Raw genomic sequence first — 17,494 nt, forward strand, 5'->3', positions numbered from 1 at the left:
TCGGAGCGTTATAATGCTATGATTGAAATGGTGTGGTCCAGGAGCATCTTCATAAAATGGTGCTGTGACTTATGCTACCGCTCAGAACCTGAACAGCTGTGCAATGGCTAGTGACCATGAAATCACGGGCGTTGCAGACAGCGCTGGCCACTACTGGCCACCACCGAGCTAATTTCCGTCCATGGCCGTGGTCTGTTGGAAATTTCTTACTCCCGGATTCCGTGTCCAAGCTTAATTCAATTCGACTCTAGTGTATCTCCGCGGTCGTGCGAGGTGCGCTCTGTTCTCATACTCGCCGACACAGTTGCTGAATGTGACGGCGAATGATGTGCAACGGCTTTTACCTGGGATCCACCAAGGAATTAGTATTGAATTTCGTTACTGACAACAGCGCTATCTCCGTTGATGTAAGTGCCTGGATGCTGTTCAATGATTTCAACAATGAGAACTTGCCACCCAACTCGCTGCTGCGCAGCTGATGGGCAGCACATGATGCTCAGTTGTGAGCGACAATCAGTCCATATTCAAAGTAACAAGTACAGCTTTTTTGGGACGCGTCAGGTAACACAGACGGGATTCTGCATTTCCATAACTAATAGCGGTGGTGAAAAACCTACTTGGTGACAAATGCTAGTATCTCCTCGACGACCTGACTTTGGAATTCGTAAAATAACGCATGGCTGCCACCCTTGATGACCACAACTTTCTTATTCTTAAAATGCTGACCCACTTGTGCATCAACGACCTCGTTGTTGAGATGTTGATCAGCGTCTCCGGAAAGAATAAGCAGTCTCAATCCCTCCCTCCCTGCAGAAAGAAGCGGCTCAGGATCTTGCTCGCGCGTCAAGGCGGTCAACATGTCGTTAATGGTCATGTGGTTGGATGCTCCAACCCAAAGTAGCCGCATATCCCAGTTCGAAGCGTTAAGCTCGTTGATCATGCAATCTATAAAATCAATCCTCGCTTTGATCGCATCTTCGAAATTCTGCCCAAGGAATCTTGGCTGGAGTTTTTTGAGGTTCTCCTTTGGCAAGTCCTTCATGATTTCTCCGATATAAGGGAGGGCGCAAACATAGATAATGCCTGACAAATAGCCTGCAGGACAGTGCGCGCAGACATCTGCACCAACAGTTGCTAGATTTGAATGCTGTTAGAGGAGGAAATGTTTCCCTACATGACTTACTCACCCCCTAAGCTCCTGCAGATGGTTGTCAGATACCCTGAAAAAGTGGTGTTTGTCAACTCACCAGCCGAGTAGATAAGGTGTTTGTCGTTTAAATTCCTCCACCACAGCAGCGAAGTCCGCAGCGAACTTCTGGGAGGAATAATCGCTCTTATCTAGAGGTCTACCACTCCTACCATGACCCCTCATATCATATCGCACCTGCCGCAACATTTTAAGAACAGATTAAAGAAACACTGTCGTTCACATACAAGATAAAGTTTGGAAAGTAGCTGATCGTCTTCAAAGAGGTTGTTGAATACGACTGTGGATAGAGTGAAGCCATGAATCAAGACAACGGTTGGACCCTCGAGGTTGCCGATGCCTTCAGCGAAGATCTTGCAACCATCGGGTGATGTCACGAACTTGGAGACCTTGGACATTTCGTTGATGAGATTTCGAATGTTGAGCTTATATATGTCGTGAGGATCAAGGCGCTAGCTTTTCGGTTCGACGGTGACTCTAGACCTCTGGTGAACGAGTCCAAGGAGGAAATGGTGACATTGTTGATATTGGCAGATATCGATAATAACAGCACTGCCGAGATGCTAATTCAAACGAGTTCTAGTATACACCCGGATTCAATTATAAACTGTCACGCATTGTACAACTCTCGTTACTATTTTAATGCTTCTGAATCGGGTGGTGGGGCCCTGATGGTGATGCATTGATGGCCCAGTCCGCTGAGAGAGCGTGGGAATTGATGTGCTGGAGGCTGGAGTTCGGAGATGCCCATTTGGTCAGCTTACTAATTGCTCGATCTCTGGAAGTCGAACGAACCACAAAAATGTCTCGAAACAAAGGTACATTATTTGCGCACGTGACTTAAGTGGATGCTGACACAAATGACTCTAGATAATTCTTATATGTGGCTCGATGCTTGTCTGTTACAGATGATGATATGCTTGTTTCGCCATTGGAGGCTACATGCTACTTTTGCCAGTTGGGGGAGGGGTTTCGGTGCACAGGCATTGACTTTAGCTGAATGTCCAAGATGTTGGCCGAAAGGCTCCAAGAGAGACATGATCAAAAGCACTGAGCTTTGAGGTGAAATAATGGCAGAGGAATATGTGGGGGAAATTCCAAATTATCAGCAGATAAATATAAAATAAACATACGATAATGACAACATGATTATCTCATGTTTAGTCCAAACAAGCGATGTCATTGGGTGTCCTCGATGATGGTTCGTTCTGGTTCAAGTGCCCAACACATGACACCAATCTTCTACAACCAAACTTTGCTGGATCGTGGTCAGAGAATGCAGATTGGTGTGAGGATATGGTCTGCTACATCTGACAAAAAGCCTGTGAAGTCTTTACTCAGCTTCCTGTCGAGTATCTCAAGCAAAAAACTGACACTGACATCATCAAGCAACTGAAGGAGGTGTTTGAGAACACCAGGGGATCCATCAAGAAAGGGAGCAAGGGGCAAGACATGCAGGAGGTGAGGAACCATAAGCAACGGCAGACTGCTCGGAAGAATCATGTGAGTATTTTTGCATGATACCATACTCTACGTGCCTTTTTAATGACATTGTACACTAGAAAAACATTGAGAGATCAGCAATTGACATCTGAAAAGAGACAGAAATGCATGGACCCGAGTGGGACTGGTTCTTCCAAGTTGGCTATCAATCGACTGATGAATCCGATGGTGGTGGGACTCAAAGCAGTAAACCTATGGTCAAATTTGCATCAGACAGTGAGGTGGGTCAAGGACCAGCAACAAAGAAATCCTTAAGTCAAAGAACGCGGACACGGTGTGGACTTCTCGACCTCCACTTTATCGAGACAAACAGGTGAGACAAGCCATGCATTGTCGTAACTGATCTGATGCACGTTCCAAGGTTAATGAGAAGGTTGTCCTGCTAAACGACACTGTTAGTAAGAAACGAGCAGATTGAGGGGGAAGAAACTTAGTTGTTCCCATCACTGTGGGTGAAAAATATGACTAAGATCTTCCGAAGCTAGCAAACAAGAAACACAAGATCCCACGGCAATTCATTGATGCTAACTGGCTTGCTGAGAATCCGAAAATGGACATACCCTCCTGAATTGATGATGATATTCCAGTGAAATCTTGCGACCCTGAGAGTTGTGGAGATGAAGATACATTGTATGATGGGGGAGACGAAGAAGATGAGGAAGAACAGGGTTACCCACCTGAAGGGACAAATGGTCAGTTCTTGCCTTGTTGTTGCCATGGCAGACCATGAACTCACCATAATGATACTATAGATACCGGGTTTGAGGGTAAAGTTTCATCTCCTTTGAAGATCTGATTCTGATTTGAACACATCAATATAGAAATGCATGAAAATTAAGTGCCAGTGTTCAAGTCTGGTTTGCATGGGAGAATGGTATGGACTTGAAATCCTGTAATATTAGCCTGCACAATCAAACATCAGACCATGTATTTCCATTCCTGCTGCTGTACTATTCAACATCATCAAGCTCGAGATTGATGTCCATGTCCACTTCTGTCCCATCCTGAGATGTTGTGAGTAGCAGAAATCAAAATCACACCAGATGTACATGATTGTGGGCTACTGTCACCCAATATTCAACACCAGAAACGGTGATGGGGATGAGTATGAGTTGTCCCAACACAAGTTCAATCTCAATGACCTCCATGTCACCCAGGGCATTTCCATACCAGACTTGCACACCAAGATCAATTGCCCTAGCAACATGCAGTAAGACACAAAATTGATGTTGAGAGGTACGAGACAGACCGTAAATCCCATGGGAATGCCGGCATGTTATCATCTGTAACAAAGGGACAAACAACAGCAACTGTCTTGGAAATTTCACCCTGATCTTCATACTCCATGTCAATTTTGAAGATCCATTGAATTTTGACAGCAACTTGACCATTGAAGTAGGCATAGCGAGCTGATTTTCCGCAGGGTTGTGTTGCTGCTCCATAGTGCAGGGCTTCAACAAACACATGTGAGTAAGATTTAACATAGCCCATGAAGCAGGTACCATGATCTGCCAGAACAACATCAGCGTGGATTACAAACCCTAACTCTCCCCACTCATCCTGCAGGAACTGCAGGACAAGACCATATAGCATAGGATTGAGTGTCTGAAGCCTGATATCCTTGGAATGATGGGGATATGTTACATGTCCTGCCTTTGTCAGTACAATGTGTGATGTATAAAAATGTACATGACTTACGTGCATTCCTGCCCTCCAAAAGATGCTAAGTACTCTTGCAATGTTCCATGATGTGGGTGAGTTCCACCTTTCAAACATGATTCAAGAAGTTTGATTGAGTCACGGTCATTTTCGTCAGGCTCTGGAAGCCTCCGAAAAGTGTTTAACTACAATAGGAATTAGTCAGACTCATAGTACAAAGAAAAAAGAGAATGTACGAGATCATGGTCAAGAACCCATTTCCACCATTTGCGCATCATTGTACATTCGAGTTCGCCACCCCTGTGATTATTATGGTTTGTCCTACTGAGAAAACCATTGTTTTGTTCATATGGAAAGACCCACGTAGCATAGCAAGGCCCAAACTGGAGAAACTGACGCCGAAGATGTTGAGTGAAATGAAAATAGGGCATCAGATGACATCCCATACACGCCCAATTCTGGCATGCTCTAGATAGCGCCGCACAGCCCCGTTCAACCTCATCTGGGCTGATTGAATGTGATGACAGGATCCGGATAGCGGCCGAGAACTCAAGAATGGTTGCATGGTGATGTCTGATCGAACAATCCATGGTGAGGGCATCATTCTCATCAAGCTGCTCATCAGTAGGGTGTGCTTCTGTTTCGGAGAGCAGTATTTCAAGACGATGCTGACGCATGACCTTCTCGTTCTTCACATGTGCAGCTGCATGCTTGGTGTTGGTCCTTGATTTTGGTGTGTTGATATTAGGGATAATGCCATCAATTTCCCATGCAACAAAAAGCCCGACAAATAACACACTAATATGAAGTCACCATTGGTCTGCCTTTGATGAGGAAGAGGTGACCTGTAAATGTAAAGTATTGATCAGATGAATTATGATGGGTGTGATAGCAGACGTACTGATGGGGGTAAGCAACCAACTGATACTGGCCATATGATCTGAGAGAAGAATTCATCGAGTCATTCCAGAGGATACCAGTCTTCTCGAGGAATGGGATTGAGCATGCCAGACTGAAGGATGATGACTTTCGTCACATGCCTAACCATACCTGTGATAGTTCATCAATACTGATTCATACAATGGCAGAGACTACTCACAGAGATAAACACAGTGCATGAACTCCACAACCGAGTTGACGGCTGTCAACCAACCTGGGATGAGGTTAAACACTGACCAGTGCACTCCACGACACTCAAAGATCTCCTTTTGATCATCATTGTCAAGAGAACGTGAACGAAAGGCATATTTGACATAGCACCAAGCGTCGCTTAATCTGAAGTCTGTGGACAAATTAACCGAGGCTTGACATGGCATTAATTGTAAGTTACCTGTTGAATTGAAACCACGTGGGTCTGCAAGATAATACGAAGGTGTTTCGCATTGTGGACACATAAACAACTTTGATGAAAATGAGGCAAGACCTTCAATTTTATGACTTGCTGGAAGATTGGAGACCTCGCTGTTGAGAGCTGAGTGAATGGGGTGCTTATCCTCGTGTCCATATATTTGAAACTCTCGTCCTGTCCCAGTAGTTAGTAGATTTATATTGAGACATACAAATATGCACCACCATAAAGTTCAATCATATTGGACACGAACTTTGTCATAATCTTATTGAGCTGCTCCAGGTTCGGTTCATTTGGTCCAGGAAGGACCATGATTAGAAAAGTCTCTTTGGTAAGGTGGTGAACGCCACGAGGATTATTGCAGCAAGTCATATAGAGTGCCCCCGTGGAGTGATTGCCTTGTTTGACGGTCTGGAACCTGATGTACAGATACTTATGAGAGCCTTTGATGTCTGGCAGTGGGTAGATTATGTACCAGTCAAGATTGATTTGCCATACGAGTCCGCAAGGCAGTGAGACAAAGCGCTGTTGGAGGTTATGAATGTCATCGTCCAAGACACGAAGTTGACCATTGTTGTGATATACACATTGCAAACCAGCTTGAATTGCATGCCAACCCCAGGCATCATGCATATCATGCATTGGATTAGAAGGGTCTGCAAAAGCATTGTCACCTCCCACATGTGTAGCTGGTACTTGGCGTGGTTTGTCTCCATCTTGTCTCCACTGCTGTAACTCTTGATATTTTCCTGGGTGGAGGAGCCAATGCTGTATCGCCCAATGAGGTGCCACATATGGCAGAACCTTTGTTGGCTTGCGTTTCAATTTCCCGCTAGTGAGAAGCTTTGTCATGTAGAGTATACCTTCACAATCTTCTTCATGGCACTGTTCCCAAAGATCTTCATCATACAGTGTGAGTGGATCACGGACCTGCCAGCATGTCGGACATACAAAGAGGTAAGTAATGATAGAGTCAAGGTTGACTCCCAGCCGCCTCTCAGCTGTGGGGAGAGTTCTCACCATGTCATCGAGGCCTTCATACTCAATATGTGGTGCGTGATTGTGAGCGTACCACAAGGCACAAGCAACCCCATCAAGGATTATGTGTGAAACATCATGCGAGGCACCTTTGAATGCAGATGCAATGTATGCACACACATATGCATTCCTGATAGCAGAATGCTCACTAAAGGCAGGTGCTTCATCAAACAATAGATCTTCTTCATCATCCTGTGGTAGGTGATCCTCATCCTCGTCAAAACCATTGCCCGCATTAAATGCAGGGTCATTGACAATGTCTGCACCCTCATCAAGATCTTGTTCCTCATCAGAATCTTCGCTATTTTCATCACCATCTTCCTCGACAGCATCTTCTTGGGGCAGGAATGCCTGATAAGCGTTTTCTTCATCATCCAAGCTGACATACGTGTCACCTTCCCTTCCATCACTGTCATCAGCATCATTGTTGCTGTCGTATTTATCATCTACTTCCATCCGGTACCCAAACTCAACGTTAACATCATGCTGAGGTTCTTGCACATAGTTGTTGATAGCTGGGTCTGGAGGTAATTCAGGGGATCTCGTATTTCTGTGTGATGCAGGGATCGGGGAGCCCCACTGTCAGTCTGTCTCCTGCATGCGCAGATGCTCTTGTTCGTGCTGATCAGCATCTAGATGCCTTTGGTGAGTTGTTCTTGACTGTTGGAGTTGACCACTGTCAGTTAAAGAGCAATGGCTACAGGCGCACCAAACAAGGGCTCTTGCCATCGTAGAAGTGCAGTGAGTGGTTTGAGTGCACAGCAATGTGTCGTGTCCGCCATCGTCATGAGAGAAAACGATGAGCGCCCACAGCATATTGTGAGCATGCAGAGCTCAAGCTCAAGCTCACAAGATCTAGACTTAGTGAATTAATGAGAAATTGGCCATATGGATGGTTATATTCACAGAAAACAGGACGGACACACTACATCATGTTTATTTACTGATTACATGAGATTTTCCAGAAATAATAGCAGCCATTATTTTGCCTCAAAGTCCAGTGAAGGGCACATTGATCAGGTAGTTGTGATGAGAAAAACACAGGTTTGATCAGTGTCGTGTGATGTCCGAAACTTCGATCATACTCAATAGAAAGACCATAGCACATCCAAAAACCTCCAGTGTGAGGTTGATGGGAGGCTTTGCAAGCACAACAAAACCCAAAACTGAGACACTACAAATAGGGATGAGGTGGGCAGGTGAGAGATTTATGGTAGTGGGTACAAGATAAGATCTTGCGGGCTAGAAATGTGCATCTGTCATGTGTTGTCACTTCTGTGCATTCTCTCACTTAGTAAGCACTTGTTTGAGTTTTATTCTTGTAAGCTTGCTATAATGCTCAGACAGCACCAGTACTTTCTTATGTTCCAGATCCATAACCATCAGTACTAGTTGGGGTGTTGATGTCCCAAGTGTATGTGATACAGAAGAATGCATGCAACTGCCAACTACATGCCTGGAAACTGGGTTCTGACGGAGATACACTACATGTCTAACTGCCAAGGCATAAATTTCTTGAGATACTGCCAACATACTTTTTCTATTGGGCTCTGCAGTTGTTACAGCGAATAACCAAGCCATTTAATGACCATTTCTCTGTGTTGTTAGCAACACTCAACCTATGCATTTACCAAACCCAATTTGCCCCGTTCCAAGACAGCTTTGAATCCAAAGTGCTCCTCCACACCAAAGTTATCCGTAGGATTGTGATGTTGATCCATCGTGAAGAGGGATGAACCAAGCCCATCCAGACGCATCTGCAGAAATTAAGCTTGGCATGGCGACTCCAAGTTATTGTCATACCTTCAAGTGCTTTGACCCAGATAGCATTCTGGCAAGTGGTACCCAGCATATAAGAACTGGTTGTATCCCAGTATCCCCAGCATGCAACATTGTTGAGAGCCTGGTTGAAGCGTCTATTTTTGATATTTGTGTTGGTGGCATGCAAGAACAGCTGTGTCATGCAGTTGAGGACAAAGCCTACCCAAGTCCTATAAACTTGCAACTTCATCACCAAAAGCACTGTGTCCTTACACCAGCTATTAATTTGTGTTGAACATGAGGGAATTTCTAATAAGTGACTGCAGTTCAAAGAAAGTCACACGTGATGTATGACTTCAGCATATGAGATGGTGACTTAGGGACTCAGAGAACATTCCCAATTCTGTTTGCTATGCAGAAAGGAAAAGTACTGTGAATCTCAAAGGTATACCAGTAAACATTCAAATTCTCCTCCACTAAACCGAGAGGCCATGGATATGGTTGACCCAGAGTCTTGCCACCACAAGGAGTCCTCTAGTTCCCCATGATGCAAATCCCAATATTCGGCCCAGCACATGCAAAATGTGCGTCTCCTAACAGAAGCTCCTCACGCCTTCAAACACCACTCATGGACAGCCTACAAGCACCTGCAGTGTCCAGCTCCCTGGTTGCATTGAATATGAGCCACGTGCCCGAGCGGCTTGAGATCACCAACTGGCGGTTGATGGCGGCTGGGTCATCACGTTTCTGATAGAAGTAGATGAAGTGAACATCAAGCATCCAGTGATATAGTGTCCAGACCCACAGCATGGTCTGGAGAACAAGTTCACTCATGGATGATGAAGACATCGATCCCGAGTCGCCAAGGAAGACAAGGACAAAAGCAGTGGTTCTCAATACTCCCCTTGCAGCTATCAACACCTTCTCCAAAGTCGCGGCGATGGATGCTGGAGTCTTCATGTGCTCATGCTCAATTCTGCTCCAGTTTCCTACTCACCTTACATTTTGTTAGTGTCACTCAAACATCACCTGAATTGCAATACTTGTCATGTGTCAAGCAAGTACTTAGCTGACTGGTTCTAATACAATGGCTTGACATCATCATGGCCATTTGTTGAGGATTTGGTGTTGGTTGATCAATCAAAGGAAACTTGATGTGAATCCAGGCCCTCCCCCCACTTTCTGGTATGTTTCCCACATAATCATCAGCTGCAAATTTTTGAGCAGGCCTTCATATTCCCATTCATGCCCTTTCACTGCCATTTCGAGTGTGAAGCTTAAAGCTTTGGCTGACAGTGAGAGAGTGGTTGCAACTCTGCAGTCATGGGACTGACATTTCCTATCTGTGCCTGTCTTCAACTCTCAAGTTGTTGTCAAGTTGAGTCTTGAGGCTCACTCATAAGGCTGCTTGTCACACTAGCTTGCAGAAATGTGTCGTGTGTAATCATACATGCATAGCAATGGTTATGCATAACCTGACATGGCCAGGTACCAGAGGTTCTCACAATTCAACTCCTATTGCTGACTAGGTAAAGGAAGGAAGCAGGTTTGAGATTGGGATATCTTGTGCTTTTGAACCCATTGTCACAATAATATAATATGCTAATATATGACATTCTAGCAGGAAACAATTGACATGCACATGAATGGCTAGCACCTACCTGGTAGACTGTGGGCATACTAATAATAGCATAACATTAATTGCCCACACAAGATGGCTAATTTGTCAAGGGTCAGATCTGGGAGTCACCCTCTGTGCACAACAACAACAACACCACCACACCCTGATATAATACCATGGTCTTTCATCAATTCTGATCAAATGATGTTTTACTTGATGGCCCAACCCACGGTGGCCAAGTGCCTGATTGTGTCTCCATTCATACAATCCCCTTCACAGAAATGGCCATTCAAACAGTTGTAAGTTGCTGATATTGATTCTTTTTCAAGCAGGCTGACTGTTATGACCAGCATTCACCAAATGGCAAAGGCAAGAACACAACCACTAGGACTCGGTCACAGATGATGATAAGAGCAAAGATAGGATTGAGCTTGAACATCTAAGCCTACTACAAGTGTAGAGAATGAAGAGGTTAAGTCTAAGGAGTACTTACGCTAACTAATCTACTTATATACATAACATTGAGTCAGAGATATCTGAGTATAAAACAAATCAGCCAATGAGAAAAGAGTCATATGATAACTGCAGATGACATAGTATGACATTGTTATATATAAGCGATGAGATCATAGGTGGAGATTAAATGATAGGAAGAGAGATTGTTCTAGCCTGTGGAGTAGGGGAGTCAATTGGAGATACAATGGGTGAAATGTGAAGAGGTGAAACTGTGACAGGAAGTGAAGTCACATGACCGGTTCAGGAACAAGAAGTAACCGGAGGAAAGCTGAGAAACAAAAAATGGTTCATATTGGGAATTTGTGACACTGACATATTGGATAGCCAACATTGACTCAAATACTCGTCGTCGGTGGTGGACCCACCAGTAGTTACACTGCTGCTGCTTTGGCTTGGGAAGGTTTTGAGGTTACTCTTCTTGAAGTGGCAAAGTTCCCTCGGTCAGCACATCTCATACATGTCATCAACGTATGCACTAATATTTGCTTGTGGTAGTTATCATATTGGTGAGAGCATGCTCCTGTCCATCCAGCCTTTCTTAGCATTTATTGGTGCAGAGGAGTCTGTCATGAACTACAGGATCACTGTTAAGGTGTGGATTGTTGGATTCAGGAACGAAAGAGCAAGAGATAGTAAAGTGACACAGTATGAGCGCAACCCAAGAATGCAAAGAACGACACATTGACGTCGGCCGAGAATACTAATATTGAACTGTCAATTCCTAAGCTACAGTATATTTCTTTATCGCTATGCTACTTACTATAAACCTACAAGTTTCCGTTAGAACATCTCAGTCCTTTACTCAAGACTGAGATGTGAGTACCTAGTTTTCCCATCTACATAAATCAAGCTAACATAGATTATATCTTTATCAGGTACTATACTAGTTACTGTCACGAATTCCCAATATGAACCATTTTTCATTCCTCGGTTTTCCATCGGCTACTTCCAGTACCCGAGCCGGTCACGTGACTCCTCGTCATATATCACCCGTTGCTTCTCCGATTGGCTCCCCTACTCCATGGGCTAGAACAATCTCGCTTCCCAAAGAGGAACCGGTCGGATCTTGGGTTTCTATTTAGTAACCGTCTTACTCATTCGCTTATATATCATGATGTCATACTTAGTCATCTGCAGTATCATACGACTCTTTTCTCATTGGCTAATTTCTTTCAGACTCCTATTCAATGTTACATATATAAGTAGGTTAGTTAGCGTAAGTACTCCTTAGACTTAACCTCTTCATTTCTACATTGTGTAGGGCTTAGACGTTCATGCTCAATCCTACCAGTTGATCATCATCATCCCTGACTGAGTCCTAGTGGTTGTGATCTGACCTTTACCATTTGGTGAACGTTAGTCATAACATTAGGTTAAGTCTATCTTACCACTCTGACTCAAACTTTATCCTGGACATTGCTGTTCACGATAAACTTCACTGTGTTATTCTGCTTGAGAATTATCTCGCGGATTACGTTTTATTCAATCATCATTCCCCGACACATTTTGTATCTCAATCTCTTTATGTTAGTCTTTAGTAGAAGTGAACCAGGCCCTCGTCTTACTACGAGCCGCCAGTTCATAAGGATCAGTGACACTTAGGTCCTGTTTCCGCACATCTGCAGTTAGGCCCAAAACCCTGCCAACTTTACACTACCATATCTGCTTTCTACGTAACAGAACAGCACTCGCGACAGTCCTCTCACTGTCTAAATACCTTATGATAGGAACTTAGGGTGCTAAAAGTAGACCCAAAGTTCACCGCATCTTTCGCGAACTCCTCTTGAGTTCATCTAGGTTGACGAACCGCTACACACGCTGCATTTGCACCTTTGTCATCACGGCCCCCCCATACAGATCCCGCCTAGTTGCGGCTAGAGCCCTCGCACTCCACACTGTTTCCTGTTTGGATTCCAATTGCTCCTTCTTCAATGTCTGAGAATCTAGGAGAAACTGGGATCGTCGCTTCAGAGGATACGGAAGTAGCAATGGCTCTGGCAGTCGTGCCACCAGTAAATGCTCCAGACAGAGCGACCATCCAATCCCCAGCACCGTTGTCGTGGTGCAGCCCATTTGTCACATCAGGATCTGCAGAACCATCCACCACCCCAACTGGCGACCCTTCTGTACCGCCAGGCATCTCAGGGCCCAGGGCGACTACCATCACCCACAAGAGCATTTCGGATGCAATCCAAGTCGTCATCAAACAAGAAAGAAAGTACACCAGGCAGTTCATAGACAATCTACAGAAGGAGATCGACGAGCTGCAAGCAGGTCTGGTACACGTGGACGATGAGATTGACTATCTAAATATCAGGACGAGGGATCTGGAAAACTCCTTGACGGTTGCAGAGAACCACATCACGGTTTTGCAAACCTCATCTACAACGAAGATCCCAGGTGCTACATCTGGGACTTCAGGCTCTGATCTGAAAATGTCGAAGCCAATGGACTTTACGGGCGAGAAAAACTCCATTGATGTCGAACATTCCTCACCCAGCTCGCCATCTATTTCACAGGTTATCCAGGAGCAACAGAGCAGCAGAGATGCACCTGTCTTGTTTCCTTTTGTCGCGGAGCAGCAGCCAAGTGGGCAGAGAGCGTTACCCCCATGGCGCTCAGCAGCCATCCCGGGTCCTACGACAGCATTGTCAATGACATGAAGGTCATGTGGACTGTCGTCAACAAGGAAGAGAAGGCAGCAAGAGAGTTGGAAGCTCTCCGACAAGGCAATCATACAGTCGGGGAGTATATCTCCATCTTCCAACAGAAGCTTGCCTTCTGTCATTTCTCTGACTATGAGTTAATGCGCAAACTCCACTTCGGATTGGACCAACGAGTCAAGAACTACTTGGCCAGTATCCACCCCAGCAGGAAGAACACCCTGGAGGGATTGATCAGGGAGGCACTGCTCATCGGGCAGAACTTAGAAGAGCTTGACGACGAGAAGAAAATGAACTTCACCCCATGACGACCTTGGCAAGGCTCTGCTGTTCCACCCACACCAGCTGGAGCACCCAAGACCACGTCGCAGGGAGGAAACGCGATGGACGTTGATGCAACCAGAGCAGGAGGAAGACCCCGCCCTCAGGGACAGCCGTTCAAGTGCTACCGCTGCAGAGAAGAAGGGCATATGGCTCGCAACTGCACGGGGAAGCCTCTTGACCCAAAAGGCAAAGGACCAGCCATCCGCGCCGGCAAGACAGAAGAAGTTCCAGTCGTGAAACCGCTCACACTGGAAGATATTAACCACATTGTAAACGAGAGGATCTGCCTCTCCAGTATGTACAACCCAGCGAAGAAAGAGGAGCAGAAGGGTTTTTAGGGAGATCAAAGTCGACTGCGGACTTAGATCAGAGAAATCGTTTTTCCATTCTCAGTGACTTGGCAATTATGTTTGCAGAAGTATCAGAAGTTTGTTCTGGGAATAAACGAGACCATTTCTACTTGCCAGTTACGTTGGAGGGAAAAAATAAGAAAGCAGCCATCAAAGCTCTAGTAGACTGCAGAGCAACAAACCTCTTTCTCAGTGAAAAGTTTGTAGAAAAGAATCAGGTCCAGACCAAGAAGTTATTGCGACCAATGTCGATCTGTAATATTGATGAAACAGACAATTCCGCCAGACCAATTACAAGCTACACAGATTTGAAGCTCATGATAGGGGACCATGAGGAAGAAGTGGCCTTTCTGATCACAGATCTAGGAACCAATGATGTCATCATTGGAATAGATTGGCTACGATACCACAACCCCAGTATCAATTGGAATGCAGGGAAGGTGGCATTAGACCGTTGCCCGGTTAAATGTCAAGAAGCCAAGGTCAAGGTCAAAAAGACCAAGGTGAAGAAGCGAACAGCCATGAACAGTTCGATCCCTTCAGTGTTGCCCGATTTGATACCGGCAGAAGATGACGAAGATGAGGATATTGAGGAAACCTCTATCCATCATCAGGTTCAGTCGAACAGCCTCAGCTCTAAAATGTACGGACATGTGGGTACTATACCTGTCAAGCTTGAGGAAGAAGAACAATCGGACCTTGCTACTACTGTTGGTCAGAAGGTACAGATCGAGGAAGTCGAGGATGAAGATTCACCACAGAACATGTGGATCAGGTACAAAAGCTCTGTCGTGTCAGAGTTAGTGCAGCAGGAGGAAAAGAAGAAGGAAAAGAAGCCCATAGAAGAAATGGTGCCAGACTGGCTCCATGACTATCTTAAGGTTTTCTCCAAAGAAGAGTCTACTCAATTCCCCGAGTCCAAGAAGTGGGATCACAAGGTAGACCTCAAGGACCCTAACGATCTTCCTCCTAATGTGAAAGCATATCCTCTATCCCCCACCGAAAATGACGCATGTGAGAAGTGGTTGAAGCAGGAATACAACTTAGGACGACTGAGAGATTCTGAATCTCCAGTAGCAGCTCCTTTCTTCTTTGTTGTGAAGAAGGACGGAAAGCTCAGACCCGTCATGAACTATCAGAGGTTGAATGAGAAAACCATCCGAAATGCATACCCTCTCCCTCGTTTTCAAGATCTCATTGATCGTCTCTCCAGTGCCAAGCTTTCTCAAAGATGGACGTTCAATGGGGTTACAATAATATTAGAATGAAAGAAGGAGACCAATGGAAGGCTGCCTTCAAAACTCCTTTCGGACATCATGAACCAGTCGTAATGTACTTCGGCATGACGAACTCCCCAGCTACCTTCCAAACTATGATGGACCAAATCTTCCCAGATCTAAAGGAAGGCAAGGTCGTTGTAGTCTACATTGACGACATCTTGGTCTTCACCAATGGTGATGTAGAGAAACATCAGAAGGTGGTGTGCGAGGTACTACAAAGACTGCAGGACAATGATCTTTATCTCAAACTGGAGAAGTGTTCCTTTGAGAAGAAAGAAGTGGAATTTCTCGGTTTGATCATTAAAGATGGACATGTCTCTATGGATCCGGTCAAGGTTAAAGGAGTTCAAGAATGGCCCACTCCTACCTGTGTCAAAGACATTCAACGATTCATGGGATTTGCAAACTTTTATTGTTGTTTCATTCTCGGTTTCTCGAACATTGCCAGACCCATGAATGAGCTTATCAGGAATAATGTACAATGGGAATGGACAGACAAGCAGGAGAAGGCTTTTAGAACCCTCAAAGACAATTTTACGTCTGCACCCGTACTAGTCATGCCAGATGCAAATAAAAAACAGAAGATTGAGAGCGATGCATCTGACTATGCCACTGGTGGTGTACTTTCTCAGTTGGAAGAAGACGGACTATGGCACCCAGTGGCCTTTTTTAGCAAATCAATGCAAGATGCAGAGCGTAATTACGACATTCACGACAAAGAACTTTTAGCTATTATCCGTGCATTGGAAGAGTGGAGGCATTATGTGCAAGGTACACCTCATCCGGTAGAGATCTGGACGGACCATAAAAACCTCGAGTACTTCATGACAAGCCAGAAGTTGACTCATAGACAGGCAAGATGGTCCTTGTTCCTTGCAGAGTACAACTTCACTCTGCAACACAAACTGGGAAAGGTTAATGACACTGCCGATGCTCTGTCCAGGAGGCCAGACCACAGAGGGGGGGTAGAACACGACAATTCCGATCGCGTGCTTTTGAAACCCGAGTTTTTCCATATCAAAGCCGCAAAAAGAGGTCAAATTCTGATAGAAGGAGAACAATCGCTGTTGAAGCGCATCAGAAACTGTACTGATTTGGATCTGGAAGTCCAAAATGCTATCAAAACCCTGAAGAAGGCCCCTGTGCAGTTGAAAAGAGGATTGGAAGAGTGGAATACAGAGGATGGACTCATTTTGTTCCGAGGATTGGTCTACGTTCCCAGTAATAAGGAAATTTGTCGCTCAGTGTTAGAGATCTTCCACGACTCGCCTGCAGCAGGACACATGGGACATGCCAAGACTCTCGAACTTGTCTCGCGGAACTATTGGTGGCCTCAGATGCAGAAGTGGGTCAATGACTACGTAGATGGATGTGATCAATGCAAGCAAACAAAGGTGCTATCGTCAAAACCCCACGGCCCTTTGAAGCCAAACGAAATTCCAGAAGGGCCATGGCAGACCATTAGCTGTGACCTTATCACCGATCTACCCATCTCCCAAGGAAAAGACAGTATTCTAGTGGTCATTGATCGCTTCACAAAGCAAATGCATCTTGCTCCAACCACCAAGGATGTTAATTCCAAAGGAATCGCAGACTTATTTCTCAATCATGTATGGAAGTTGCACAGAACACCGAAGAAAGTGATCTCAGATAGGGGAACACAATTTGTGTCCAAGTTCATGCAGGAAGTCTCGAAAAGATTAGGAACCAAGTGGTCCATGTTGACAGCATATCACCCTCAGACAGACGGACAAACTGAACGAGTCAATGCAGAAGTAGAACAATATCTTCGACTCTTCATGTCCTACCGTCAGAATGACTGGGTATTGTGGCTCCCTATTGCAGAATTTACACATAACAATTCCGTTACAACTACTGGACATTCTCCCTTCAAAACCCTCTACAGCTATAACCCCGAATTTGTCATTGCTCCTAATTCCTCTAATACTGTCCCTCTAGCCAATGAGAGAGTAGCCAAAATGAAAGAAGCGCAGGAAGAAACCAAGGCAACACTAGAAATAGCAAATGACCGGATGAAGCAGTTCTATGATCATGGAGTAAAGGACGCACCTGTATTGGAAGTTGGACAGAAGGTTTGGCTAGATGCCAAAAATATCAAACAACAGCGCCCAAGTCAGAAGTTGTCGGACCGCCGTCTTGGCCCCTTCAAAATACTCGAGCGAATAGGCGAGTTAAACTACCAGATCAAATTGCCGCAATCATA

At 45.0% G+C, this 17,494-nt stretch overlaps 4 protein-coding genes across 4 annotated transcripts; 1 reads left to right on the forward strand and 3 right to left on the reverse strand.

The window, feature by feature from the left end:
• Positions 1-135: 135 nt before the first annotated feature.
• EDB91DRAFT_783341 (Alpha/Beta hydrolase protein) lies at positions 136-1,895 on the reverse strand. The gene is made up of 4 exons (XM_041328385.1): positions 1,435-1,895; positions 1,248-1,384; positions 1,188-1,198; positions 136-1,134 (listed from the first exon to the last, which is right to left on the reverse strand). Exons 1-4 carry the CDS (start codon positions 1,603-1,605, stop codon positions 614-616), a joined length of 840 nt encoding a protein of 279 aa, XP_041173074.1. The 5' UTR covers positions 1,606-1,895; the 3' UTR covers positions 136-613.
• Positions 1,896-2,383: 488 nt separating this feature from the next.
• On the forward strand, positions 2,384-3,506 carry EDB91DRAFT_1085408 (uncharacterized protein; the record flags this gene model as incomplete). The annotated part of the gene is made up of 6 exons (XM_041315892.1): positions 2,384-2,506; positions 2,549-2,710; positions 2,809-2,931; positions 3,072-3,108; positions 3,298-3,402; positions 3,463-3,506. 6 exons carry the CDS (start codon positions 2,384-2,386, stop codon positions 3,504-3,506), a joined length of 594 nt encoding a protein of 197 aa, XP_041173075.1.
• A 238-nt stretch (positions 3,507-3,744) lies between these two features.
• On the reverse strand, positions 3,745-7,211 carry EDB91DRAFT_1239083 (uncharacterized protein; the record flags this gene model as incomplete). The annotated part of the gene is made up of 13 exons (XM_041321806.1): positions 3,745-3,907; positions 3,960-4,322; positions 4,409-4,554; positions 4,606-5,167; positions 5,347-5,419; positions 5,469-5,651; positions 5,700-5,891; positions 5,939-6,135; positions 6,193-6,647; positions 6,669-6,713; positions 6,738-6,844; positions 6,872-6,903; positions 6,928-7,211. 13 exons carry the CDS (start codon positions 7,209-7,211, stop codon positions 3,745-3,747), a joined length of 2,802 nt encoding a protein of 933 aa, XP_041173076.1.
• A 1,236-nt stretch (positions 7,212-8,447) lies between these two features.
• Positions 8,448-9,476, reverse strand: EDB91DRAFT_1085410 (uncharacterized protein; the record flags this gene model as incomplete). Its single annotated transcript, XM_041315893.1, has 3 exons — positions 8,448-8,512; positions 8,559-8,825; positions 9,164-9,476. The coding sequence occupies 3 exons, from the start codon at positions 9,474-9,476 to the stop codon at positions 8,448-8,450; spliced, it is 645 nt and encodes a 214-aa protein (XP_041173077.1).
• Between the last annotated feature and the right edge of the window lie 8,018 nt (positions 9,477-17,494).

This window comes from Suillus paluster (genome assembly GCF_016628075.1).
Source record: "Suillus paluster strain FC165 chromosome Unknown EDB91scaffold_70, whole genome shotgun sequence".
In the NCBI taxonomy this organism is placed as follows: domain Eukaryota; kingdom Fungi; phylum Basidiomycota; class Agaricomycetes; order Boletales; family Suillaceae; genus Suillus; species Suillus paluster.